The sequence below is a fragment of the Scyliorhinus torazame genome, chromosome 13, assembly GCF_047496885.1.
Source record: "Scyliorhinus torazame isolate Kashiwa2021f chromosome 13, sScyTor2.1, whole genome shotgun sequence".
In the NCBI taxonomy this organism is placed as follows: Eukaryota; Metazoa; Chordata; class Chondrichthyes; order Carcharhiniformes; family Scyliorhinidae; genus Scyliorhinus; species Scyliorhinus torazame.
In genome coordinates, this window is record NC_092719.1 from 74778217 (window position 1) to 74803771 (window position 25555).

At 47.9% G+C, this 25555-nt stretch overlaps 1 protein-coding gene across 3 annotated transcripts in view; it reads right to left on the bottom strand.

Annotated features, from left to right (window-relative positions):
- LOC140388118 (ATP-binding cassette sub-family C member 9-like) overlaps positions 1-25555 on the bottom strand; it is a 299102-nt gene that overhangs the window by 126622 nt on the left and 146925 nt on the right. For all 3 annotated transcript variants that reach the window (XM_072471781.1, XM_072471779.1, XM_072471780.1), the window contains exons 14-18: positions 24881-24989; positions 14138-14248; positions 10973-11045; positions 9685-9790; positions 1631-1669 (exon numbers count right to left, since the gene is read on the bottom strand). In XM_072471781.1, coding sequence (XP_072327882.1) covers positions 1631-1669; positions 9685-9790; positions 10973-11045; positions 14138-14248; positions 24881-24989 — 438 coding nt within the window. The remainder of the gene's footprint in view (positions 1-1630; positions 1670-9684; positions 9791-10972; positions 11046-14137; positions 14249-24880; positions 24990-25555) is intronic.

Sequence of the window (25555 nt, forward strand, 5' to 3'; positions counted from 1 at the left end):
CGAATACTTTGGTTTCCCACCTAAAATCTCTGCTTCTTTTCTCTGATTGTTCACTTAACGTACAAATATTGATGACCACTTGTTCTGTTGAGTCTCTCTCGCAGTACCTGCTTGCGGACAAAGTCGCTATTTATTCTACAAACTATTTGATCCCTGATTAAGATTTCAGTGAGAGCTCTCAATGCACATTTCTTTGCCAATATTGTGGATTGTATTGACTTATCTGCTCTTTGGTTTGTTGAATTGAATGCATGTTTATCAAGGGTTATGTTGTTCTCGGGAGACAGATGTTTTCGAACTTTTTCAGGATAATCCCAAGGTCTTCTTTTTCGTCATCTGTCTGGGAAACAAAGGACTCAAATTTTTCGACGGCTTTGAGGCTGGAGGTTTAATCGGGTAAAAGTCTGTACCTTTTTCGACTTGTCAGAGAGTGCAGCACCACAGTAAATACACCACTCCTTCTGGAACCTTTCCCAACTATCTGCAGTACTTTCATCAAAGGCGAGTGGGTAAATGCGATAAAGTCCTTGTGCCATACTGCCAACTTCTGATACCATGTAAATGTTGTGGGTTCCCTGAATCACTGATGACAAGGACTTTCACAAAGTATTTTATTCATTAGCTCAGCAGCTACTTGAACATTTGTGTTCTTCCTGTGCTTCCTGGATAACACGTCATGTGACTTTGTCTGTAGTCATACCATGAAATGAAATGAAATGAAAATTGCTTATTGTCACAAGTAGGCTTCAAATGAGGTTACTGTGAAAAGCCCCAAGTCGCCACATACCGGCGCCTGTTCGGGGAGGCTGGTACGGGAATTGAACCGTGCTGCTGGCCTGCCTTGGCCTGCTTTCAAAGCCAGCGATTTAGCCCTGTTCTAAACCATCATGTTCTCGTGTGGCCACATGGTCTAAAAAAGGGACATCACATTAAAATTAGGGGTTATAAAGGATGATATAAAGAAATTCTTCTGCATGAAAAGGATAGTGGAAGTCTGAATTCTCTCGCCTTCAGAGATTCAGTCAATGCAATCTTTGCCATTGCGATTTGTAGCTTTTTGTTCGGCAAATTTAAGGAATACAAAACCAGGGAGTTAAGATACTGATCAGAAATGATTTAATTGAATGGGGGGACAGGCAGGAGGGAGTGAATGGCCTCCTTCTAGCCCTTATGTCACTGTGTTTCCTGTGGTTCAAGGACCAGGAAACCCAACCTTAAAATCTCGGAGTGAAACCGGGAAGCAACATGTTCACACAAATGGCCGTGGAAATCCAGAATTCTGTTCCGCAAAAGGTTTTGGATGTTGGGATATAATTGGAGCTTTCAATTTTACTAGGTAGATATATGCAGCAAAGGCTCATGCATGAAGAATGAGAGTAAGGGACAGACACTTGTCGAACTGTATCTGAAAAGAAGGCAAGGGAAGAAGCCTGGAGGGAAAAATTAGTACCAGTTACAGAAAGAGTGCTCAGGCATATAAAGATAGGCCGGAAACCCCACCCTCAGAAATAGGGTGGTTCACACAAAGTGAATCAACTAGCATTCAGAACACTTCAATAAAGCTCTTATCAACAGATGATTCTGTTCATTGATGCGAGTTAAAATAAAGTTGCAAAGTAGCTCAAAATACCTTAATGTTGTGTCCTGACTCATCTCATTTGCAGGCTCTCTATAATTTGCACCAAAAACAAAAACATAGCCATCTTCAAGATTAATGAGCATTGCAAAATACAATGACCATGCGATCAGACATTGCTGGTCTTGATATTTAACATTTGAACATTGTTCATTTAGGTAATTGATTCTTCAGCAATTTCCTGAATAATAAATTAGCAGGGTTAATGATGTAAATTTCCTCTGTAGACTGCTCAGGACACAATTAATATAACTACACCAGAAATAAACAAACATCCAGATTCCAAAAGCTTACGGGACAGTAAGTTACGGATGTGGCATTACAACCGACTAGCATTTTCACCCTATTGTGTCTTTGTGAGCCTTATGCGACAATTCAACAACCCCCCCTACCTCAGTAATAATGCTACTCACTCAACATAATGGCCAACTATTGCTGAGGGTAGTCTCTGCTAGCAAACCAAAAGTATTACTGAGGCGTTTATGTCAGCAGTAGCGTATAGTCACAGTTATCCTCTCCTTCCAAGACATTTATTTCACATGTGAGAGGTGATGAAGCAGTGGTGTAGTGGTACCGTCACTGGACTAGTAATCCAGGTAATGTTCTGGGGACCTGGGTTCAAATCCCACCACGGCAGATGGTGAGATTTGAATTCAGTAAAAATCTGGAAAAAAAGTAGAATGATGATGACGATCATGAAACCATTGCTGATTATTGTAAAAAAAAAACATCCTGGTTCACTAATGTCCTTTAGGGAAGGAAATCTGCCCTCCTTACCTGGTCTGGCCTATGTGCGACTACAGATCCATAGCAATGTGGATGTTCAAGGGCAATTTGGGACGGGCAATAAATTATGGCCCAGATTGAGATGCCCACATCCCATGAATCGAGGGGAAAAAGATAAATCAGTTCCCATGTGAGTCTTTGGAACTCCTCTTCTTCAAAAGGCGGTGGACGCTGAGTCTTTGAAAGGTTATCGGGAGTAAGTGGAATTCAGAGTTGAGGTTACAATCAGATCAGCCGATGATCATATGAAATGGCAGAACAGCCTCGAGTGGCCGGGTGGCCTACTCCGACCTTTAATTAGTATGTTCGTATCTATAGTGATGTTTTCAGAGAGCTCCTGTTAGCCCTGATCGACTTGATTCGATCCCACAGCACCCGTTTTCTAGTGTGGCGCGCCCCTGCCGGCAGAGGGATCCTCCGTCCCGGCAGCCAGCCAATGGGGGTTTCCCATTGTGGGCACCCCCACACTGTCGGGAAATCCACGGGCATGAGAGCGCTGCCGGAAAAATGGAGGGTCCTGCTGATTGAGAATCCAGCCCATTGTATTTTATGGCACCTTTAACGTGGAAAAAAGTTACAAAGAACTTCAAAAATCTCTAAGCATGGCTACAAATGCCAATGACCGAGTGCGGCATCAAGGAGCCCTAGCAAAATTGAAGTCAATGGGAATTGAAGTCAAAGGGCAGTGCGGTAGCACAGTGGGTAGCACTGTAGCTTCACAGCTCCAGGGTCCTAGGTTCAATTCCCGACTTGGGTCACTGTCTGTGTGGAGTCTGCACGTTCTCCCTGTGTCTGCGTGGGTTTCCTCCGGGCGCTCCCGTTTCCTCCCACAAGTCCCTAAAGACGTGCTGTTAGGTGAATTGGACAATCTGAATTCTCCCTCAATGTACCAGAACAGGCGCAGGACTGTGGCGGCTAGGGGCTTTTCACTGTAACTTCATTGTAAGCCTACTTGGGACAATAAAGATTATTTTTAAAAATTAAATTAAATTAAGGGGAAAATTCTCCACTAGTTGGCACCATAATGAGAACAAAGGAAAATAGAGGTAAATCATCTCAGTTCCAGAACATTTCTGCAGGAGCTTCTCAAGGTAACTCAAGGCCACTGCCATCTTCAGTTGTTTCAGCAATGACCTTCCTTCCTACATAAAGACAAAGGGGATATTTGCTGATGATTTGAACAATGTTCAGCACTATTGGTGACTCCCCAGGTGCTGATGTGGGCGAATACATAGGAAATAACAATCATGTTGTACAAATGTCAGGCAATAGTAATCTCCAGCAAGAGAGAATCTAGCCTCTTCCTTGCAATGGTATCATTACTGATTTCCCTCACAATCAACATTCTGGATATTACCATGGACCAGAAAGTTAACTAGATAAGCCATATAAACACTCTAAGTGCCAGAGCAATTTCAGAGGCTGGGGCCAGAATTCTCGGGCTGTTGGGATTCTCTTTTCCCGCCGGCAGCGTACCTTCGCCCGCGTGTTTCCCGGTAGGGTGGGGTGGCTTAAATGGGAAATCCCATTGACAAGTGGCGGGAATAGAGAATCCCGCCACCAGCGAATGGCGGATGGCTAAGAAGCACGGGCTGGATAACCGGAGAATCCTGTCCTTGGAATTTAGAATGAGTAATTATCTTGTGATTCCCCAAAATATGTCCACCATCTACAAGGCAAAAACAGGAGCGTGATGGAATATCCTCCACTTGTCTTGAAACTCGACATTATCTAAGACAAGATAGTTTACTTGATCGGCACTCCATCCACAATTTCAAATATTCACTCCCTCCATTGCCCAGTGGTAGCAGTGTGTACCAGAAACAAGGGGCAGGGTTCTCCGAACTCCCGCCCCCGCTGGCCGCCGAATTCTCCAGCACCGAAAATTTGGCGGGGGCGGGAATCGCGGCGCGCCGGTCGGCGGGCCATCCCCGCCGATTCTCCTGCCCGCGACGTGAATCAAACCACCTACCTTATCGGCGGGACTGAGGGCGTGGGCAGACTCCGGGATCCTGGGGGGGGGCGCGGGGCGATCTGGCCCCGGAGGGTGCCCCCACGGTGGATTGGCCTGTGATCGGGGCCCACCGATCCGCGGGCGGGCCTGTGCCGTGGGGGCACTCTTTTCCTTCCGCCTCGGCCACAGCCTCCGCGATGGCCGATGCGGAAGTGACCCCCCCCCCCTGCGCATGCGTGGGGATGATGTCAGCAGCCGCTGACGCTCCCACGCATGCACGGACTTCCGGCGACTGGCGAAGTCCTTTCGGCCCCGGCTGGCGTGGCGCCAAAGGCCTTTCCTGCCAGCTGGCGGCGCGCCAACCACTCCGGCGCGGGGCTAGCCCCTCAAGGTGAGGGCCTGGCCCCTAAAGGTGGGAAGAAATCCGCACATTTGGGGCGGCCCGACAACGGAGTGGTTCACGCCACTCCATCCTGCCGGGACCCCCCGCCCCGCCGTATAGGAGAGAATCCCGCCCCTGATAGAACATAGAAGTAGAACATTACAGCGCAGTACAGGCCCTTCAGCCCTCGATGTTGCGCCGACCTGTGAAACCACTCTAAGGCCCATCTACACTATTCCCTTATCGTCCATATGTCTATCCAATAACCATTTGAATGCCCTTAGTGTTGGCGAGTCCCCTACTGTTGCAGGCAGGGCATTCCACGCCTTACTACTCTCTGAGTAAAGAACCTACCTCTGACATCTGTCCTCTATCTCCCCTCAATTTAAAGCTATGTCCCCTCATGCTAGACATCACCATCCAAGGAAAAAGGCTCTCACTGTCCACCCTATCTAATCCTCTGATCATCTTGTATGCCTCAATTAAGTCACCTCCTAACCTTCTTCTCTCTAACGAAAACAGCCTCAAGTCCCTCAGCCTTCCCTCATAAGATCTTACCTCCATACCAGGCAACATTCTGGTAAATCTCCTCTGCACCCTTTCCAATGCTTCCACATCCTTCCTATAATGCGGTGACCAGAATTGTACGCAATACTCCAAATGCGGCCGCACCAGAGTTTTGTACAGCTGCAACATGACCTCATGGCTCCGAAACTCAATCTCTCTACCAATAAAAGCTAACACACCGTATGCCTTCTTAACAACCCTCTCAACCTGGGTGGCAACTTTCAGGGATCTATGTACATGGACACCAAGATCTCTCTGCTCATCCACACTACCAAGAATCTTACCATTAGCCCAGTATTCTGTCTTCCTGTTATTCCTTCCAAAATGAATCACCTCACACTTTTCTGCATTAAACTCCATTTGCCATCTCTCAGCCCAGCACTGCAGCTTATCTATGTCCCTCTGTAACTTGTAACAACCTTCCGCACTGTCCACAACTCCACCGACTTTAGTGTCATCTGCAAATTTACTCACCCATCCTTCTACGCCCTCCTCCAGGTCATTTATAAAAATGACAAACAGCAGTGGCCCCAAAACAGATCCTTGCGGTACACCACTAGTAACTGGACTCCAGTCTGATCATTTCCCATCAACCATCACCCTTTGTCTTCTTCCAGCTAGCCAATTTCTGATCCAAAATGCTAAATCACCCTGAATCCCATGCCTCTGTATTTTCTGCAGTAGCCTACCATGGGGAACCTTATCAAACGCTTTACTGAAATTCATATACACCACATCAACTGCTTTACCCTCAACCACTTGTTTGGTCACCTTCTCAAAGAACTCAATAAGGTTTGTGAGGCACAACCTACCCTTCACAAAACCGTGTTGACTATCTCTAATCAAATTATTCCTTTCCAGATGATTATACATCCTATCTCTTATAAACCTTTCCAAGACTTTGCCCACAACAGAAGTAAGGCTCACTGGTCTATAGTTACCGGGGTTGTCTCTACTCCCCTTGTTGAACAAGGGGACAACATTTGCTATCCTCCAGTTTTCTGGCACTATTCCTGTAGACAAAGATGACTTAAAGATCAAAGCCAAAGGCTCAGCAATCTCCTCCCTAGCTTCCCAGATAATCCGAGGATAAATCCCATCCGGCCCAGGGGACTTATCTATTTTCATACTTTCCAGAATTGCTAACACCTCCTCCTTATGAACCTCAAGCCTGTCTAGTCTAGCAGCCTGAATCTCAGTATTCTCCTCGACAACATTGTCTTTTTCCTGTGTGAATACTGATGAAAAATATTCATTTAGCACCTCTCCTATCTCCTCGGACTCCACGTACAACTTCCCACTACTGTCCTTGACTGGCCCTACTCTTACCCTCGTCGTTCTTTTAATCCTGACATATCTATAGAAAGCTTTAGGGTTATCCTTGATCCTACCTGCCAAAGACTTCTCATGTCCCCTCCTGGCTCTTCTTAGCTCTCTCTTTAGGTCCTTCCTAGCTAACTTGTACTCTTGAGCGCCCTAACTGAACCTTCATGTCTCATCTTTACATAAGCCTCCTTCTTCCTCTTGACAAGTGTGTTGACTGCTTTAGTAAACCACGGTTCCCTCGCTCGACCACTTCCTCCCTGCCTGACAGGTACATACTTATCAAGGACACGCAGTAGCTGTTCCTTGAACAAGCTCCACATTTCCATTGTGCCCATCCCTGCAGTTTTCCTCTCCATCTGATGCATCTTAAGTCTTGCCTCATTGCATCATAATTGCCTTTCCCCCAGATATAACTCTTGCCCTGCGGTATATACCTATCCCTTTCCATCGCTAAAGTAAACGTAATCGAATTGTGGTCACTATCACCAAAGTGCTCACCTACCTCCAAATCTAACACCTGTGCTGGTTCATTACCCAGTACCAAATCCAATATGGCCTCGCCTCCCATTGGCCTATCTACATACTGCGTCAGGAAACCCTCCTGCACACATTGGACAAAAACAGACCCATCTAAAGTACTCGAGCTATAGCGTTTCCAGTCAATATTTGGAAAGTTAAAGTCCCCCATAAAAACGACCGTGTTGCTTTCGCTCCTATCCAAAATCATCTTTGCAATCCTTTCCTCTACATCTCTGGAACTTTTCGGAGGCCTATAGAAAACCCCTAACAGGGTGACCTCTCCTTTCCTGTTTCTAACCTCAGCCCATACTACCTCAGTAGACGAGTCCTCATCAAACATCCTTTCTGCCACCGTAATACTGTCCTTGAATAACAATGCCACCCCTCCCCCTCTTTTCCCACCTTCCCTGAGCTTACTGAAATATCTAAACCCCGGCACCTGCAACAATCATTCCTGTCCCTGCTCTATCCATGTCTCCGAAATGGCCACAACATCGAAGTCCCAGGTATCATCCCATGCCACACGTTCACCCACCTTATTCCGGATGCTCCTGGCATTGAAGAAGACACATTTTAAACCACCTTCCTGCCTGCCGGTACACTCCTGCAACTTTGAAACCTTACTCATGACCTCACTACTCTCAACCGCCTGTATACTGGAGCTGCAATTCAGGTTGCCAATCCCCTGCTGAACTAGTTTAAACCCTCCCGAAGAGCATTAGCAAATTTCCCCCCCAGGATATTGGTACCCCTTTGGCCCAGGTGTAGACCATCCCGTTTGTAGAGGTCCCACTGACCCCAGAATGAGTCCCAATTATCCAGAAATCTGAAACCCTCCCTCCTGCACCATCCCTGTAGCCACGTGTTCAACTCCTCTCTCTCCCTATTCCTCGTCTCGCTAGCACGGGTAACAACCCAGAGATAATAACTCTGTTTGTCCGAGATCTAAGTTTCCACCCCAGCTCCCTGAATTCTTGCCTTACATCCCTATCCCTTTTCCTACCTATGTCGTTGGTACCTGTGTGGACCACGACTTGGGGCTGCTCCCCCTCCCCCTTAAGGATCCCGAAAACACGATCCGAGACATCACGGACCCTGGCACCTGGGAGGCAACACACCAACCGCAAGTCTCTCTCGTTCCCACAGAATCTCCTCTCTATCCCCCTAACTATGGAATCTCCAATGATTAATGCTCTACTCCTCTCCCCCCTTCCCTTCTGAGCAACAGGGACGGACTCTATGCCAGAGACCTGTACTCCATGGCTTACCCCTGGTAAGTCCCCCCCCCAACAGTATCCAAAGCAGCATACTTGTAACTAAGGGGAACAACCACAGGGGATCCCTGTACTGACTGCTTCCTCCCAGCCCCTCTCACCATCACGCATCTATCTTTATTCTTTGGAGTAACTACATCCCTGAAGCTTCTATCTATAACCACCACTGCCACCCGAATGATCCGAAGTTCATCCAGCTCCAGCTCCAGTTCCTTAACGCGGTTTCTGAGGAGCTGGAGATGGATGCACTTCCCACAGATGAAATCAGCAGGGACACTGACGGCGTCCCTCACCTCAAACATTCTGCCGGCGGAACATTGCACTACCTTCCCTGCCATCCCCTCTAGATAATAAAAAGATGTAGTTAATGCAGATGTACTGCATTAACTTATCAAGGCTCTTTCGACAGCACCTTCCAAAACTACAAACTCTACCACCAAAGAGGGCAAGATTAGCACGTGCATAGGAACACCACCACCTGCAAGTTCCCCTCCAATCCACACACCATCCTGACTTGGAATTATATCTGGGTTTTTTAAAAATGTGTTCTTGGGATGCGGGCGTCGCTGGCTGGGTCAGCAGTTGTTGCCCATCCCTAATACCCTTGAACATGAGTGGCTCGCTAGACCATTTCAGTAGGGGCAGTTAAGGGTTAACCACATCGCTGGGTTGGTCTGGAGTCATATGTAGGCCAGATCGGGTAAGGAAGGCAAATTTCCTTCCCTGAAGGACATTAGTGAGCCAGTTGGATTTTTATGACAATCGGTAACGATTTCATGGTTATCATTAGACTTTTAATTCCAGATATTTATTGGATTCAATCAAACCCAGAACCCCAGAGCATTACCCTGGGTCTCTGAATTACTAGTCCAGTGACAATACCAATATGCTATTGCCTCCTTCACTGTCTCTTCACTATTGCTGGGTCAAAATCCTGGAACTTTCTCCCTAACGGCACAATAGGTGTACCTACACCACATGGACTGCAGCAGTTAAAGAAGACAGCTCACCACCACCCACTCAATGGCAATTAGGGATGGGCAACAAATGCTGCCCGAGCCAGTGAAGCCCACAATCCAAGGAAAATAATATCACAAATGAAAATTTGGATGAACCAGAGGCTAGAATCAGAGAAATACAGAGTTTGACACATGTTGGTGGCTGTTTATCTACATTTCACTGCAAGGACATAAAATTAGACTATCTTTTTATTGTTGCTAAACGTAGTTATTTTACTTACTTGCTCCAGTAAATCTTCCCACAAACTTTCAGCATCTCTCCAAGGGTAGCAAGGAGAAGTGAAGATTTTCCGCACCCAACCTGCCCTACAATCATTGTCAGCTGGCCTGGAAATTAATAAACATCAAAGAATCTTTCATCAGTTCTGTGTTAAACACTTTGTTCAGAAACCTTTTCAGAAATTCCATTTAGGCGATATGAGCCGCAATGCAGAAATTGTCCAATGGGTTTGCTTCAATTGAGGCTGAAAAAAGCCAGTCTGAGAGATTGTGAAAAAAATTGTTTGGTTTTTTTTTTGCCACTTGGGAGTTATAAACACAGCCTCAATGTTATAGATCTATTCGTTTCCTCTCTCTTCCACCCAATCATGTCCTCATCTGCATGCAAGGCCATTTATTCACAATGAAGGAAACTGCAGAAATATTACAATTTCACTTACTCTTAAACCACCAACGTGAGAGCCACATGAAATGGAGAAAAAAAACACCCAAAAGATTCAGAACTCCACTCTCTAATTTAGCAGTTTAGTAGATGTGGTTTTCTTATCCAAATAAGCTTTGCGTCAGTTTAGATCTGAGTCATGTCAGTGCTAATTGGTGACATTAAACACCCACTGTTGAACGTTTCTCAATTTGTGCATGTCTCATATCTCAGAGGACTAAGTGTAAATGTCTTGTTCTATGAATCTGGAAAGGTCAAACCTTCCAGGTCGATCACTGAAACAGCTTACATTTAGATAGTGCCGTTTGCCTATTAATTCAGTCGCTCGTGCTTTACAGGAACATTATGAAACAAGATCTGACACCAACTGTCAATAATGAGATAGGAAAGCACATGGACTTGGTCAAAAGGCAGATTTTAAGGAACATCTTAAAGGAAGAAAGGATAATCGGGAGGGTCTTCTTATGCCATATAAAAGGTAAATTGTGCATACAAGTGGGAGGTTACCAAAGGTTGGACAAAGAGAACAGAGGAAGCAGGGAATAGTAAAAATTGAGCGGTACTGTCACTGGCTCCCATGGAAATAAGGGAAAATGCTCAAATTGCCTGACTTTCATCAACCACTTTATAATGATGAGATGCATTACATGCTTTCCACTTGAAAATCAGGGGATCACATTAATACTCCTCATCATGCCAGTACCGTTGGTTATCATATTTTAATAAAACATGTGCATATTTTGAGGAAGAGCACATTACACCTAACACAAAGTTTCAGCGAAAGATTGTTTGCCGCACAATTCACGTAACAGGATTCTTCCGAAACAAAAGCAGTCAGAATGTTTTACCTTTTGGAACCCTGATGCTGATGTTACAGAGTGTCACCATGCCATTACCCCAAGAGAAAGATCCATCAGTAACCTGTGATTTGAAAATATTTAAGGTGAGAAAGTATTTCATACATACAGAAAGCAGCAAGTTATTTTTAAGGTATGACTTCTATATATTTCCTAACTATTTGAAATGATGTCGCCCGCTCGAAGTCTCCTTTTTAAAAAAATATTTTTATTGGTGTTTTACAGTTTTTACAGAGTAACAGCTCAAGTACATCTAGTATTTACAAACAGGTTTGTGTTTTATTTACAATGGTTTTTACATGAGGTCCCCCCTCCCACCCTCCCCCCGTTGGTAGTTTAGTTCCTGTCTTAGTCTTGCCATCTGCCCTGGTGGCCGGGCTTCGTTTTGCGCTTCCCTTGGGTTCCCTTCCCTCCCCTCCCCCATCTGCCCCTTTCTCTTGTGTGTGCCTCGCCTTATCTTCGTCCCTCGCTCTCACTCCCCCCCACCCCCACTCTTTCTAGTCGCTGTTGGCCTTGACCAGGTCTTGGAACAGGCTGATGAATGGCCCCCATGCTTTGTGGAATCCCTCGTCCGACCCTCAATGGTATACTTGATCTTCTCCAGGTGTAATCGAAATGTATCATTTCACACTCCTCAGCTCCCATTTGTCTGCATCTCTCCTCATTTTAAAAAATAAATTTCTGCCTTTAGTATCAACTTTGGAATTATGCCATGCATACTGAGTACAGATCATTAATATATATATCAGAAATAATACTGTTCCAATTACAGTCCCCTTGGAACTCCACTGTATTCCTTCAGGTTGTGAAACAACTTTTTACCACTCATTTCTGTCACTTAGCTAGTTTTATAACTATGCTGCTACTGTCCCTTCAATCCACGGCCTTTGATTTTGCTAATATGTCTATTGTGTAATTCTTTGTCAAATACATTTGGAAATGCTATATACATAACACCAACCATATAGTCAACCTCTTCATCAGCTCAAAGAACATGACCAAGCTAGTCAAACCCGATTTTCCCTTAACAAACCTGGAGTGACTCTCAGTTATACAGGGCACGCGATAGATTTTCTCGCCGTTCACACTGGCAAGGTCTTACGGTCCCGCCGATGGTGCACCCCCGCCGTGAAAAAGGGGTGCATTCAACAGGAAACCTCATTGACAATGGCGGGACCTGAAGATCCTGCCACCAGCCATTGGCAAGCCGCCTCCCGACGTGGCAGAACACACCGTGGAGTTGGGAGGAAAATCCCGCCGCACACCTGGAGTATTGTATATAGTGTTGGTCACCTTATTTAAGGAAGGATATAAATTGGAAGCAGTTCAGAAAAGGTTTACCAGACTAATAGCTAGAATGGGCGTGTTGTCTTATGAGGAAATGTTAGGCTGGGGTTTAGAAGAGTAAGAGGTGACTTGATCGAAACATATAAGATCCTGGGGGGTGTTGACTGGGTGGATGTGGAGAGAATGTTTCCTCTTGTGGGAGAATCTAGAGCTAGGAGGGGTCACTGTTTAGAAATAAAGGGTCGCCCAACCAAGACAGAGGTGAATTTTTATTCTCTCAGACGGTCGTGAGTCTTTGGAACTCTCCCTGAAAAGGAGGTGGAGGCAGTCTTGGAATAATTTTAAAGCAGACGGGAATTGATTCTTGGTAAGAAAGGGGGTGAAAGGTTATTGGGGTTAGACAGGATGCAGATTTGAGGTTACTATCAGATCAGCCATGATCTTATTTAAGGGCAGAACAGGCTCGAGAGGCCAAATGGCCTGCTCCTGCTCTTTGTTCGTTTGTTCGTAAGAGCCTATACTTTACTGAGTGACAATTAATTTTGAACTGGATTATTGTCTCTAACTGTTTTCTCATGTTAAGCTAACTGTCTTGGAGTTGCGAGGCTTTTCCTTCTCATTTTCTTTGCTGGTACAATATTTCTGATCCTCCAGTCGACTGGCACCACTCTCATATATTCCAGCAGGGTTGGAAGATTGTGGCCAGAGCCTCTGCAATTTCCACCCTGACATCTCCAGGATGGATTCCATCTGGACTAAGTGACTTCTCTATTTTGAGTACTACAAATCTTTTAAGTATCTTCTTTTTACCTACATTTATTCTATCCAATTTCGCTACTATCTCCTCCTCACTGCGACATTGGTAGCATCCTCTTCTTTAGTGAATGTGTGTTCAATTTAGTGTGTCAGACATGTCCTCTGTCTCTATAACCAGAACTCATTTATGATCTATGATCAGCCCTGCTCTTCACTTGACCACTCTTTTACGACTTGTGTATTTATTAAAGATATTAGAATTTCCTGTTTACTGTTGATTTTTCTCAAACTCTGTTTTTGTGCTTCTTATTCCCTTTGTTTAGATCTACTCCATGTTTTCCACCTTCCTCGAATGTATTCATTTTTTTCATGTTAGTTTAGCATTGTGGGAGGTCCAATGTCACCAGGGCTGGTTCACAGGAATAATTTACATATTGGCCAGAATTCACTGGACGTTGGGATTCTCTCTTTTCGCCGGCAGCGTGGGGGCCTTCAATGGGAAATCTCACGGCTGGGGGGACCAGAGAACCCCACCCCATTTTTTTTAAACAGACAAGGCCAAGGAAGTCCCAGGTTTAGCCCTGGGTTTTGTGCTGAGTTACGTGTGTGTGTGTTCCTTGTATTTGTACGTGTACATGATGACAAAATAGCAGGCATGCTTCATTCGGCTTAAGAGCCATCTTTGTAAGTGGTCCCTATGACGACGACAAATAGTTTGCCCAATGCAGCCAACAGTTCGGGGTAAAGGGTGTAAGTATTTGGGACCGCAAATGGAAAATAAGAGCTTCCTTTTCGGCCCTGGACCGGCGAAAGATTGCTTTTTATCTTGATACAGAAAAAGCTTTTCAAAGCAATTGCCAGTTAATGCCCAGTGAAATTTTTTTTTTTGTTGGATTATAATTTTATTGAAGTGATTAAAAACAGGAAATGAATACTCTTACACAATCTGACTTCTGCACTGACTGTGGGAAAGGCCGGTTCCACCTCATTTATACCTCACAAGTCATGTGTCAGGACTATTCTTTCCCTTTTGTTCCCATGTGCACAGAAAGGCAGGGATTAGTCACATGAGAACCACAGCTGTACAGTAGGAAACAATTACAAGTTATTGACCTTGACTGTCACATCTTCTGTCTCTCTGGACCGAATGAATCTCCTCAGAGGCTGTTCAAAACCTTCCAGCTGGTCCTTCAGGGGCTGCTTCCTGTTGAAGGCCTTAGTGTGCTGTATTGTAAATTTAAAAAATACATCTCATTATGATTATACCAAATTCAAGCTAATCAATTCATGTTTTTGATTGGATTTCACCCTGGGGCTCTGATTGTATCACTGGGTTCTTGCTTATTGTCTTCTTCCCATTCTCCATTTACAACCAGGGCACATCTATCCTAACCCTGCCATGCCAGAGTTCCCCTATGTCCATTTGTTGAATAATTTGGCTTCTATATCAAACCCATTGGGGGCGATTCTCCAATATTGAGGCCAAGTGTTTGCACCGTCGTGAACACCGTCGCGTTTCATGATGACGCAAACAGGGCCCGGACATGACCTATTCTGGCCCTCACAGGGGGCCAGCAGGGCGCTGGAGCGGTTCACACTGCTCCAGCGTCCTTACGCGGTGCCGCGCCAACCCGCGCATACGCAGTTGGGCCGCGCCACCCTGCGCATGTGCGAGGAACGTCTTACGCACACCAGCCCCTCGCCAACATGGAGCCGGTGTTCTGGGGCCACGCGCAGAAGGAGGTAGGCCGGGGGGGGGGGGGGAGAGGCCGGCCCGCCGATCGGTGGGCCCCGATCGCGGGTCAGACCCCATCGGAGGCCACCCCGGTGAAGGAGCCCCCCCACAGGCCCCCCCCCCCCCCCCCAGCGCACATACACACACACCCCACCTGCCCCCGGGGGGCCCACAGGAATGGACCTTCCTACACTGCTGGTTCAGCAAATTCGATTCCCTCTTAGATAAGTCCACAACCTCCCTCTGTGCCTTTCTCGTCAAAGGCCTCCATGCACGTCACAACCCAACTCTTCCCATCCATCGCCATCCTCCGCACCCGGCACATCGATTGCAGGCCTCCTCTCCCACCATTTAATGCAGGGACTCTGGAAGTTGATCAATCATCACTCCCATGTCTCTACTTCCCTCCACAATATCCTTGTGAAGAAGCCTTGCTTTCCACGACCCGATGGTGTTCAATTGCGTTGACATCATGCCAATGATGGAAACTTGGTTCAAGCATGACAATACCTCAGCCCTGACTGAGGCCCCATTGTGTCTATACCATTTACCACCCTGATCAAACCCAAAGGCAATTCTATGGTTATTATCTCTAAACTTCATATTTGTCTGTTCCCTTATTACTGTAGCAGCTTTTTTTCCTTTGAACATCTCAGCTTATTCCACCTCTTTCTTCTTTCTGTTAACATCCTTGTTCTCTTCACTCACTCAAGGCCCATGCAGGGTTCCTCACTGAAACACCCTTCCCTCAGTTCTGCACGAAACACTTCTCACCTTTGATGATTTCAACTCATGCGATCCTCTTCCTTATGAGTAAGCACAGAAAAGTAAAGGCAGGAGTAGGTTTTATGGCCTGTTGAGTATGCTCTACCATTCATTAAAATTATAGAGTCATAAAGCCATGACAGCACAAAGGGGGGCCACTTGGCTCATCAAATCCATGCCAGCTCTCTGTCGAGCAACCTACTCAATCCCACTCCCTCACTCTGGCGGGATGCTACTCATCTCCTGGCTCCCCAAAACCTGTCCACTATCTATAAGGCACAGGTCCAAAGTGTGGTGAAATACGTTCCACTTGCCTGGATGAGTGCAGTTCCAACAACACTCAAGAAGCTCAACACGATCCAGGACAAAGCAACCCACTTGATTGGCACAGCATCATCCACCTTCAGCATTCAATCTCTGCACCACCAATGCACAGTGGCAGCAGTATGTACCATCTACAAGATGCACTGCAGCAACTTACCAAGGCTCCTTTGAAAGCACCTTTCAAACCTGAAGCCAAACCATGTAGAAGGTTAAGGGCAGCAGATGCATGAGAACACCACCAATTGGAAGTTACCCTCCAAGTCACTCACCATCCTGGCTTGGAACATTATCACCTACTACTGGGTCAAAATCCTGGAACTCCTTCCCTAACAGCACTGTGGGAGTACCTACACCACAAGGACTTAGCGGTTGAAGAAGGCGGCTCATCACCACCTTCCCAATGGCAATTAGGAATAGACAATAAATGCTGCTCTAGCCAGCCATGCCCACATTCTGTGAACAAATAAAGAAGCAAAAACCCCATTGTCTCAATCACAAACAAAGCCAAATCTGATCACTTCCTTGTCTGAAAGGTTCTGGACACTCTTTATGGTGGGATCTTCCCATCCCACCGAAGTCAATATATTTTTGACTGGCGCGTCACATCTGCCACGGTGAGACCTGCAAAACTGAGGCCGGACAATCCCGTGTATTTATTACTGCTTATATCTTCCTTTCCCCTTCAAAACCCTCTTCCTTATACCACTGTTTAAAGCTCTCCGGAAAGTCAATTACCAATGGAACATTTTTTTAATTAATTGATGGGATGTGGGCATCGCTGGCTGGGCCAGCATTTATTGCCCGTCCCTGAGGGCATTTAAGAGTCAACCACATTACTGTGGTTGCTGAGTCACATGTAGGCCAGACCAGGTAAGGATGACAGATTTTCTTCCCTAAAGGGAACCAGATGGGATTTTATGACAATGGGCAATGGTTTCATGGTCGTCATTTGACTTTTAATTCCAGATTTTTATTGAATTAAAATTCCACCATGTGCCCTGGCGGGATTCAAACGCAGGGTGGGATTCAAACCCAGTTCCCCAGAGCATTACCCTGGATCTCTGGATTACCAGTGCAGTGACAATACCGCTCTGCCACTGCTTCCCCCATAACTGTCATCACCCATTCATCTGGCCTTTTAACCCTTTGCTGATTGTCTCCATTCAGTTTGCAAATATGGTTGTAGTCACCTGCCATTTTAATTCTACACTGCCACTTGACCTCTCAGTTCTCGGCCCCTGACACACGCCCAATGAAACTCAATGGAAACTCATCTTGCAATTCAGCATTTTACAACATTCCCGACTCAACAACCAGGTCAACGAATTTAGATTGTAACCACTGTTCCTACTTTTTCCAGGCAGCAATTGCAGCTAAAGTTTATACTACTCCCATTTACACCTCCTCTGGACCCATCTTCTATTTCTTTGCTTGACCATTACCCCTTTTGCACCATCACCCCTTCTCTCATTTAATTACACCTTGATGCACGATCAAGGACCACTAATGCAAGGTTGTAGTCCAACTGAAGGCTTTAATAAGCTAGATGTTTCCAGCAGCTCAGTTACAGAATGAAGGCTGCTGGGGCGGCACGGGCTCTTATACCCCACCTAGCAGGGCGGAGCTACCATACATCTTAACCAATAGAAAGCATACAGTTTCCACCACTGGTGCTCCAGCCTATCAGGTACTGTAATACCTCCACTACCACATTCACCCCTTGTTAAAAAAGAGTCCGACGGGGGTGGTGGCCTGATACTACAAACATAGCAACGTGGTAGAATTAGTTATGGAGGTACCATAATATCTCCGTACAGCGTTTTGTAACTATTTACAATTCTGATAGCTATTTACAATTGATGATTTTAATTTACAGTTTACAGTTTACAAGTTAAAATGAAGCAATCAGTCGATCGGGGGCTCTGGTCGTCCTCTGTGACCGTCGGAGCTTCGGTGGTGAATCCGGTGGAGGCTCGGGCGTCTGTGACTCCGGGAGCGTGGCTTCGATCTCCATGGCAGCTTCAGCACCCCTAGACGGTGCTGGTGGGGAAAATGGTTGATCTGGGAAGGGAGCGCCTGCGGGGTGCGTCGGTGGGTGGGGGGGGCTTAGACGGGGCCGGCGGAAGGACCGATCCTCCTGTAAGGTGCCCTGGTGGAGGTGAGGGTGGGACTTGTGGCCGGGGTGTGCGTGGGGCTCCAGCGGGCGGCAGGTCTCGTAGGGAGACCGTATCTTGTCGGCCGTCGGGTTACGCCACGTAGGCGTACTGGGGGTTAGCGTGGAGCAGATGGACCCTCTCGACCAACGGGTCCGACTTGTGCGCCCGCACGTGTTTTCGGAGCAGGATGGGTCCGGGTGCTGCCAGCCAGGTCGGGAGCGAGGTCCCGGAGGAGGACTTCCTGGGGAAGACAAGGAGACGTTCATGAGGTGTCTGGTTGGTGGTGGTACAAAGAAGTGACCGGATGGAGTGGAGGGCATCCGGAAGGACTTCCTGCCAGCGAGAGACTGGGAGATTCCTGGACCGTAGGAATCTTCCAGACCATTCCGTTCTCCCTCTCTACCTGTCCGTTACCCCGGGGGTTGTAACTGGTCGTCCTGCTCGAGGCGATGCCCTTGCTGAGCAGGAATTGACGCAGATCGTCGCTCATAAAGGAGGACCCCCTATCGCTGTGTATGTAGGCGGGGAAACTGAACAGTGCAAAGATGCTATGGAGGGTCTCGATGACGGTGGTTACGGTCATGTCAGGGCAGGCGATGGCGAATGGGAACCGGGAGTACTCGTCAATCATGTTCAGGAAGTACGTGTTGTGGTCGGTGGAGGGGAGGGGGCCTTTGAAGTCCATGCTGAGGCATTCAAAGGGACGGGAAGCCTTTATCAGGTGCGCTTTCTCTGGCCAGTAGAAGTGCGGTTTGCGCAGATTTGGCAGTCCCTGGTGGCTGTCCTGACCTCCTCGATGGAGTAGGGCAGGTTGCGGGTCTTGACAAAATGGAAAAAGCGAGTGACCCCTGGGTGGCAGAGGTCCTCGTGGAGGGCTCGGAGGCGGTCCACTTGTGCGGTGGCACATGTGCCGCGGGACAGGGCGTCAGGAGGCTCATTTCACTTCCCGGGACGATACAAGGTCTCGTAGTTGTAGGTGGAGAGTTCGATCCTCCACTGCAAGATCTTGTCGTTTTTTCTCTTGCCCCGCTGTGCATTATCAAACATGAAAGCAACCGACCATTGGTCAGTGAGGAGAGTGAATCTCCTGCCGGCCAGGTAATGCCTCCAATGTCGCACAGCTTCTACTATGGCCTGGGCCTCCTTTTCGACTGAGGAGTGGCGGATTTCGGAAGCATGGCGGGTACGTGAGAAGAAGGCCACGGGTCTGCCCGCTTGGTTGAGGGTGGCTACGTCGGACGCATCGCTCTCGCCTTGGAAGGGGAGGGACTCATCAATGGCGTGCATTGTGGCCTTTGCAATGTCTGCTTTGATGCGGCTGAAGGCCTGGCGGGCCTCTATCGACAGGGGAAAGCTGTGGATTGGATCAGGGGACGGGCCTTGTCCGCATAGTTGGGGACCCACTGGGCGTAGTAACTGAAAAACCCTAGGCAACGTTTCAGGTCCTTGGGGCAGTGAGGGAGGAGGAACTCCATGCATTCAGGGTCGGGGCCTATAACTGCATTTCGCACTACGTAGCCGAGGATGGCTAGGCGGTCGGTGCTAAACACGCATTTATCCTTGTTGTATGTAAGGTTAAGGATTTTTGCGGTCTGGAGGAATTTTCGGAGGTTGGTGTCGTGGTCCTGCCGGTCGTGGCCGCAGATGGTGACATTATCGAGATACAGGAATGTTGCCCGTAAACCGTACCGGTAAACCATTCGGTCCATCTCGCGCTGGAAGACCGAGACCCCGTTGGTGACACCGAAGGGAACCCTTAAGAAGTGGTAGAGCCGCCCATCTGCCTCGAAGGCAGTGTATTTGCGGTCACTCGTGCGGATGGGGAGCTGGTGGTAGGCGGACTTAAGGTCCACCGTGAAGAAGACCTTGTAATGTGAGACCCTGTTTACCAGGTCGGATATGCGGGGGAGAGGGTACTCGTCCAGCTGCGTAAACCCGTTGATGGTCTGACTGTCGTCGATGACAATCCTAAGCTTCTCCCCGGTCTTTCCAACCACTACTTGAGCTCTCCAGGGGCTGTTACTGGCTTCAATGACTCCTTCCCTCAATAGCCTTTGGACCTCTGACCTAATAAAGACCCGGTCCTGGGAACTGTACCGTCTGCTCCTGGTGGCGACGGGTTTGCAATCCGGGGTGAGGTTCGCAAACAGGGAAGGCGGGTCGACCTTAAGGGTCCCGAGGCCACAGACAGTAAGGGGGGGTATAGGGCCGCCGAATTTGAAGGTTAGACTTTGGAGGTTACACTGGAAGTCTAAACCTAGGAGTGTGGGCGCGCAGAGGTGGGGAAGGACGTGGAGACGGACATTTTTGAACTCCCTTCCCTGGACTGTGAGGTTTGCGACACAAATCCCCTTTATCTCCACTGAGGCCAGGGAGATTTTTTGATTAGCGGGGTGGACGAGGAGAGAACAGCGCCTTACCGTGTCGGGGTGTATGAAGCTCTCCGTGCTCCCAGAGTTGATTAGGCAGGACGTCTCGTGCCCGTTGATAAATACAGTCGTTGTAGCAGTTGAGACTGTTCGAGGCCGGGACTGATCCAGAGTCACCGAGGCTAATTGCAGCAGTTGAGTGTTCTCTTCGGGCAGTGTGTGGTCAGCCGAGCTGGGGTCCTGGGGATTCATCCAGGATGGCGGCTCCCATTGATCGCACATGGCTGCGGGTGCACAAAATGGCGGCGCCCATCCATCGCACGTGGCGTCCACGGGGCAAGATGGTGGCGCCCGGGGGCCGCACATGGCCCTGGAGTAGGAAGATGGCGGCGACCGCTGGCCGCACGGGGACCGTGGAGAGGATTGTGGTGACGGTCCGCATTCATGGCAACCGCACGGGCCTGACATACCCCCACAAAATGGCCCTTTTTGCCGCATCCCTTGTAGGTGGATGCGCAGGCCAGGCAGCGCTGGTGGGGGTGCTTGGCCTGCCCGCAAAAGTAGCAGCAGGGTCCCCCGGGTTGCCAGGCCGCCTTGCAGCGCAGGCTTGTGGGGGTATGGGGATGTCTCGGGGTCGGCTGCGGGTTCCACGCTGCCCAGGGGCTGCCGCGCAGTCGGCAACGTAAGCGCAGGCGTTTCTGGAGGTCACGCCCAGGGAGCCTGCAAGGGCCCGTGCCTCCTTGAGACCTAGAGTGTCTTTTTCTAGCAGTCGCTGGCGGATTTGTGAGGATAGCATACCTGCCACGAAAGCGTCCCGGTCCAAGAGTTCAGTGTGTTCCCTCGCCGAAACTTGCGGGCAGATGCAGTTTCTCCCCAACACCAGGAGTGCACGGTAGAATTCTTCCAGCGACTCCCCAGGGGTTTGTCGCCTCATTGCTAGCATGTGCCGGGCGTAGACCTGGTTTACCGGGCGAATATAATGTCCTTTTAGCAGCTCTATTGCTGCATCGAAGTCTTCTGCTTCCTCAATGAGGGTGTAAATCTCCAGGCTCACCCTAGAGTGCAGGACTTGCATTTTCTGTTCTCCTGTGGGTATGTTTTCGGCCATCCCGAGATACCCTTTAAAGCACGCCAGCCAGTGCTTGAAGATTGCTGCAGAGTTCGCCGCGTGGGGGCAGAGTTGCAGACACTCCGGCTTGATTCGGAGCTCCATCCTTTTTTTAAAAAACTAGCTTATTAAATTGATGCACGATCAATGACCACTTGTGGTAGTATGTATTAGGGGTCATGTGGGACTGGAAGCCCTAATGTCATTGGCTGACAGATCCCGGGTCCTGGTTGGCCGTTGACCTCTAGCTCCGCCCTGAAGGCGGAGTATAAGAAGCCGGAGTCCTCCCCCGCAGGCCATTCTACTATCGAGCTGCGGGGGAACAGACACGCTTAATAAAGCCTCATCGACTTCACTCTATTCGTCTCACAGAGTCTTTGTGCGCTACAATTTATTAAGCGTGTCTGTTCCCCCGCAGCTCGATAGTAGAATTCGTCCATCGATTCTCCGGGACTTTGCCGTCTCGTCGCGAGCTGGTAGCGAGCGTAGATTTGGTTAACTGGGCGGACGTAGAGACTTTTCAGTGCTGCGAACGCCGTCTGGAAATCCTCCGCGTCTTCGATGAGGGAGAAAATCTCCGTGCTTAACCTTGAGTGCAGGACCTGTAGTTTTTGGTCTTCTGTGACCCGGCCGGTGGCCGTTCTGAGGTAGGCCTCAAAACAAGTCTGCCAGTGCTTGAAGGCTGCTGCCGCGTTCACTGCGTGGGGGCTGATCCTCAGGCATTCCGGGATGATCCTGAGCTCCATAGTCCTTTTTAGGCACATAAGCATCACCCCGCCGGGTTCATTTTTGACAAGGGGTGAATGTGGCAGTATGTATTAGGGGTCATGTGGGACTGGAAGCCCTAATGTCATTGGCTGACAGATCCCGGGTCCTGGTTGGCCGTTGACCTCTAGCTCCGCCCTGAAGGCGGAGTATAAGAAGCCGGAGTCCTCCCCCGCAGGCCATTCTACTATCGAGCTGCGGGGAAACAGACACGCTTAATAAAGCCTCATCGACTTCACTCTATTCGTCTCACGGAGTCTTTGTGCGCTACACCACTAAAGCGAGGTTGTCGTCCAACTGAAGGCTTTAATAATCTAGATGTTTCCCCCAGCAGCTCAGGTACAGAATGAAGGCTGCTGGGGCGGCACGGGCTCTTATACCCCGCCTAGCAGGGCGGAGCTACCATACATCTTAACCAATAGAAAGCATACAGTTTCCACCAATGGTGCTCCAACCTATCAGGTACCGTAATACCTCTACTACCACACACCTGTCTTCCAACCAGTCACGCGCTTGCCCTTAGTTCTTTCACCTTTACAATGTGCTCCCGACAACTAAGCTGCAACGTCTTCAGATTCCATCTCCACTTACCTCTTGCTGGACTGTTTATTTTAGACGATAATTTTGATAAGATAATTCTGAAAAAAGCAACACGCTATCAAAGCTATTCATTGCGCAGTCATCAGGACAGACGCAAGAATGCCAATTTTCAAAAGGAGTGACAATTGTACTACATGAGAAGAGGATGCTGAATGGTTGGCAAGTTGACTCTGATTGGTTGACGTGGCGCCATGGCAAATTCATCAGGGAACTGCTGTCCCGCAAGCTTTTGTTTAATTTTTTAAAAACGTGAAATGTTCCTTTTGTCTGCAGAGGTCCGACCCCTGCGCACGAATACATGTAACGTCTTCCATGTATAAGTGAGCTGCGTTGTAAGCCCGACTATTTTGAATTAAACAGAAGTGTGGGGGCAATACAACAATCAAAATGACTGTCAAATAGCATGCCAAATTGGTGATAAGCAATACAAATAACATTTGGATGACCTTACTATTTTAAGTTTAGTGAAAGTTGAATTTATGACTTCATGGTTTGTCATTTTTCAACATTAGGTCAATACTTCACAGACTATTAACCCACTTAACACTGTAGCAGGGCCCATAGGAAATATAGGGCCTTCTGACAATTAATCAGTGGGTAGAGATTTATGGTTAACTTTGAGAACCAGTGTTTGATATTATGCTACAATTACAAGATTTATGTTTTGGGACTGTCCCTCTACATTTTGGGGAAATGAAAGCTGATAACGTGTCCTGTTCCAGTGAGCTACCACAGTCAGGTGCAGGAGAGAGATGGTCTCTAGACAAAGGGGCACATCATACTGCCATCTGAGGGTTCTGGAGATTCATCCTGACATAGTCGAGGGGAGAAAAATCAACATAACAGGCTTTACTGCTGCTGGTGGATTTAAGGAACTTACTGAAAACTGAAAGTTACTACTCAGCAATACAGAGATACAGAAACACATTGGAAACTGGGAGCAACTGTGGACCGTTTACTATAAATAATGTAATTCTAAGGGGATTGTGGTGTATGATTAGTGTACAGGGGGAGATTTCCCCTTTGTGGTTTAAAGTATGATTTGCCTGCAGAGAGAAAATAGCGTTTAGTCAATAGTGTTTTTAATCATTTGAGACGGTAAAGATTCAAATCACTTATTAAACGTTATAGGTCTCCATTGAGAACGTAACAACTGCACAGGGTAGCACGGTGGCACAGTGGTTAGCACTGATGCCTCACATGCCAGGGACCCGGGTTCAATACCGGCCTTGGGTGACTGTGTGGAGTTTCCACGTTCTCCCCGTGTCTGCGTGGGTTGCCCCTGGGTGCTCCGGTTTCCTCCCACAGTCCAAAGATCTGCAGGTTAGATGGATTAGCCATGCTGAATTGCCCCTTGGTGTCCAAGGATGTGCAGTTTGGGTAGGGTTATGGGGATGGGGTGGGCCTGGGTGGGATGCTCTTGGGGGGGGGGGGAGGGGGGTCAGAACAGACTCGATGGGCCTGAAGATCTCCTTCTGCACTGTAGGGATTCTATGGTGCACCTAATAATTCTCTTTTATTGTGAGTTTTAGAGCCATGTCCATCTCTATTAAACCAATACAAAGAGGACTTTAATTTTAAGCAATTTATGCAAAGTCACCTTGGTTTGATTTGGCTCTGCACAAGTTGCAATTTTTCTTTCAAGTGATGCAGTTTAGTCAACATTGGTCACATCAGTATTGTGTACCTGTATCTACTGACATTTACTTCGGGGATAAAACTTATCCATCTATTGTAATCAATGAGGAGCCCCGAAAAGGTAAACCAAAAGTGGTTTATTTCCGACTCAGTTAGGAAATGCAGCAATAAGCAACACTCCAAGTCCCAGTCGGGACGATCCTGAGATTCCGGTGCTCTCTTGGGCTGGCTTTTATCTCGGGAAAGTAACGAGCCCCGCTGTTGGGCCTCTGCCCCTCAGCGGGGGTGCTCGTACTCCACGAGCCCCATTGGGAGGTCAATCAGGTCACCCTGTGGATCTCGTGGCGGTTATAATACCATGCTTCAGCACAATGTGGCCATGGTTTTATTACTTACCACTCCTGAATGTTTTTTGCACGTCTCTACATTCAATGAGGTCTCACCACCCCGAAATCCATCATCTGAAATCTCGTCGCTTGTCAGAAACTCTTTTAACTTCTGCTGGCTGGTGAAAGAGTTGATAAAAAAATATAGTTTCAGCATCACCCAGGGAGGCCAGCAAATCATTTCCGCAGATTGTAACATCAGTTCAAAATCAGCAAAGAAGCCTCAGACTAACCTATCTACTGCGCATGCACAAAGTCAGAGAAGGCCTTGCACCAATGCTGAGCTTGTGAGGCCTAGCAGGCCAGAAATCCCTGCACAAACTCGAGACTATGGCCTTCAGGGAACCCTACCGCCAACCCCTGCAAACTTTCTGCGGTCAGGAAAAGGTTCTCTTATCTGTCTACCCACCATACAAAACAAAACCAGAAAGCGCCATCTAAGGCCTCAAGCACTTACACTTATCCGCACATAAGCATTGGCAACAGTCCCACTTTGGGTTTCGAAGCAGTCACCGCCCCCACTATCTACCAGATTAGGATAACGAGGAGCAATGATCTAAACTGGCTACAGTCCCTGTGGCAAAGATGGTTGGGAGGTGATAGGATTGTTGTTCTTCGGAGTCAAAAGGAACTAGATAATGGTGACCGTTTCAAGCTTTTCACCTGGGCTAGAACAGCACAACCT